The sequence below is a fragment of the Limulus polyphemus genome, unplaced genomic scaffold (genome assembly GCF_000517525.1).
Source record: "Limulus polyphemus unplaced genomic scaffold, Limulus_polyphemus-2.1.2 Scaffold890, whole genome shotgun sequence".
Lineage (NCBI taxonomy): Eukaryota > Metazoa > Arthropoda > Merostomata > Xiphosura > Limulidae > Limulus > Limulus polyphemus.
In genome coordinates this window covers 102,312-106,130 of record NW_013666500.1, presented here as the reverse complement: position 1 = coordinate 106,130, position 3,819 = coordinate 102,312, and the positions used below count along the sequence as shown (strand labels likewise).

The 3,819-nt window shown below is 32.8% G+C and overlaps 1 protein-coding gene across 2 annotated transcripts in view; it reads left to right on the top strand.

Annotated features, from left to right (window-relative positions):
* LOC106461060 (E3 ubiquitin-protein ligase TRIM9-like) overlaps nt 1-3,819 on the top strand; it is an 84,033-nt gene that overhangs the window by 53,223 nt on the left and 26,991 nt on the right. For both annotated transcript variants that reach the window (XM_022387896.1, XM_013920846.2), the window contains exon 3: nt 1,912-2,145. In XM_022387896.1, the coding sequence (XP_022243604.1) occupies nt 1,912-2,145 (234 nt within the window). The remainder of the gene's footprint in view (nt 1-1,911; nt 2,146-3,819) is intronic.

Genomic DNA, 3,819 nt, shown 5'->3' with positions numbered 1-3,819 from the left:
AAAAGTCTTTTGGACCAGGCAAAACATAAATATGTAGTGTAGTCGTGAAACCGTGAAAAACACTACCTCCTCGAAAAAGAATCAAAACATAAATATGTAGTGTAGTCGGGAAACCGTGAAAAACGCTAGCTCCTCGAAAAAATCAAAACATAAATATGTAGTGTAGTCGTGAAACCGTGAAAAACACTAGCTCCTCGAAAAAATCAAAACATAAATATGTAGTGTAGTCGTGAAACCGTGAAAAACACTAGCTCCTCGAAAAAATCAAAACAAGAAATATTTAATTAATATCCGTAACCTTTAATTGTTTGTGAGTTTATTTAGACTACTAATTATCATTAATTATTGGAACGACGAGTAAACTATAGTTGTTTTCTACCACATTGTTAATGGAGGGTGGATCTTCAGTATATTCAAAGATAGCCCTAAGGGGATGAGAGAACACATTTATATAGCAGTTTCTCCAAACAAAGTCTTACTTTGGCACACACAGAGACAAACAATAGATACACTCCAATGGATCAAAGCAATGAAGTGAAAGTTTATAGGAGTTTGTTGTATGCCCCACATATGGAAGATTTTAGTTAGCTATGACTGTAGTAATGCTTTACGTTAACTATGGCTGTATTAATGTTTTCTTTTAATTATTATTGTAGTAATGCTTTACAAGAACAATTCTAATGTTCAAAGATAAACTTCCAGAAAGTCGTTTCTAATAACAGAATAAATCCTGACAGCTTTTATAAAGTCACTCGTATACAAATTGCACAATAAGGCCATCTAGTGAAAATTAATTTCAATACTGGAATCGCTTCTCCCATAATTTCGTTGCTTTATATACCAAATATTTTAGTTCTCTGATTAGTTTAGAGTTATGGGCGATAAAATGCATCAAGTGCATTATGTTACAAGTAACAAAATATCATACAAAATTAGGGGGATTAGACTAAAACAAAAGTTTGAAGGATATTTTGAGATAATTTTTTTATGCGAGTATACTTTCTTAAGCTGTATATTTCAAAACCAAAATCCAGACATTTCCATAGTACTCGATTCGTCTAAGTCTCGATCAAATTTAACAGTTGTAAGTAGACCAGATTTAATACACGGTTGTTATACATACATATATATCAACCTGAAGTTTGTGTAGCTCACATTAGTTGTAAGTCAAGACCAGATTTAATACACGGTTGTTATACATACATATATATCAACCTGAAGTTTGTGTAGCTCACATTAGTTGTAAGTATGGACCGGTTTTAATACACGGTTGTTATACATACATATATATCAACCTGAAGTTTGTGTAGCGCACAATGGTTGTAAGTATGGACCGACTTTAATAGATGGTTGTTATATATATAGATCTCAACCTGAAGCTTATGTAGCTCACATTAGTTGTAAGTATGGACCAGCTTTAATAGATGGTTGTTATATATATAAACAACCTCTACATAAACTTCAGGTTGAGATCTATATATATATATAACAACCATCTCGCACATTAGTTGTAAGTATAGACCAGCTTTAATAGATGGTTGTTATATATATATAGATCTCAACCTGAAGTTTATGTAGCGCACATTAGTTATGTCTTGACTGAAGATTGTTTAGCATATAGTAGCTTTAGGTCTCAACCGAAAGGTTTATGTAGGAACCGGTTGTTGTAAATTTCGACCAGATATTCACATCGTTAATAGTCAATAGCGTTTGCATCAATCGGTAAAAGATTAATATTCACGTTTAAAGCCTGTTAAGGTTAGTAAGTGATGATATGGTTGGAATGGTCATGGAGAACACCTTATGTCATTAATAAAATCCTGGAACATGGAAATAAGTGTGAGAAATGTTTAACTTCAATAGAATATTTGTTTTTTAAATAACGTTTGGTGTCATTTCTTTCCTTTCCAGGACAACTGTGTTCAGTTTGAAAATAGCATCTCAGCGCACTGTGACTATCTAATTGAAGCTATACACAGAAGAAAATTACAGTTATTGGAGTTTGTCCATCAAGAACGAGATTCAAAAATCAAAACTCTCCGGGAACAAATAGCAGCTTGTGCGTCAAAGCTCCAGCAAACCACGGGACTGCTCCAGTTCTGTATTGAAGCCCTGAAGGAAACTGACGCAACCGCTTTTCTTCAGGTATATTTATAGCTGCCTGAAACACGTGACGCAAAAAACATTAATAAAGCTACTCTAGAAAACATCTTGTTTAGTAGGGAATCCAAGTTAAGTTTAGAAATTGGTCAGTTTCTTTTTATCCTTGAAGAACTAGGTTTAGAAGTATTTTTGATTTCTAGAAGGGGAGGCTACCAAGCCAATCTTAACTGTCTAACTTGCCTTTTATGTTACATGTTAGTTTAATATAATTTTAATTATTTTTCTGACTTTATAATAACAAAGGTAATTGTGGTTTTTAGATTAACAGCAATTAGCAAAAGTCTCAAAAATCTTCTGGTTAAAATACTTTTGAAGACTTTATCATTCAATATATGTGACTTAGGAGACAATTCTAATAAAGTAATCAGCAAAAATTATATAAGCTTTGATACTGATGTTTTTTTTAAATACGCCAAAAAGTGCGCATTTTAATTCTAAATCAAGTGTGAAAGATCAGATTGTGTTTAGTTTTTAGAAGAACTCAGTTCTGAAACATAAGACGGTTAAATAATATTCTCGACTGCTAAATTCAAAGTGTTTTGGCTTTATTTGTCTTAAAACCCTTTCTTTTTTATGGTTATTTGATATTTGTTAGTTACGATTTACTCCTAAGATGATTTCAACCTGGCCCTGTCTGTACTTACCTATAAAGTTAATTGAATTTTAGTAACTAAGTTTGTCAAACAAATAGAAAAATCCAGTATAATATGTAATTAACTGAGGACTTAAGATCAGCCAAGTTGAACTGACCTAGAAGATATAGCTCCAGATATAAATATGACATGTTTGTGGCCATCTACATTTCTTCGTGTGCAATGTCAGACAAAGATTGTTCGAGACAAAACAACAAGATTTGATGCACATGCCATACTTCAGTGTTCACAAACGTTTTGCTTCGAAGCCCCTCTCATGCACATTGTATAGAACCTATGCCCCCTCCCCTTGATGTACATTATAACATTTGATTTCTATGATAACACTTGATATGCATGATAACATTTGATTTGTATGATGATCATTGATGTATATGATTTACTTGATGTTTATGATAACAATTCATGTACATTATAACATTCGATGTGCATGATGACAGTTGATATTCATGATAGCACTTGATGTGCATGATGATAGTTGATGTACCTGATATGCTTGATGACATTTGATGTGCATTATATCACTTGATGTGGATGAGAACACTTAATTTGGATGATGACAGTTGATGTACAAGATAACACTTAATGTACATGATAACAGTTGGTGTGTATGATTATGCTTGATGTGCATGATGACAGTTGATGTGTACGATGATACTTGATGTACGTGATGACACTTGATGTTTATGGGGACAGTTGATGTAAACGTTGACACTTGATTTGCACAATGACAGTTTGATGCACGTGGTTACATTTGATGTACATGATACTACTTTGTGTATGTATCGTACTTACGATTCTGGCAATGATTCTGCAAGCGGATCTGAAATATAAGAAGATTTAATGTTTTATTTCATGAGCTAATACTATAATGTGTCAAGAGGAGGTTCTATTGTAATGTTTTATTTCATGAGTGAATACTATAATGTGTCAAGAGGAGGTTCTATTGTAATGTTTTATTTCATGAGTGAATACTATAATGTGTCAAGAGGAGGTTCTGTTG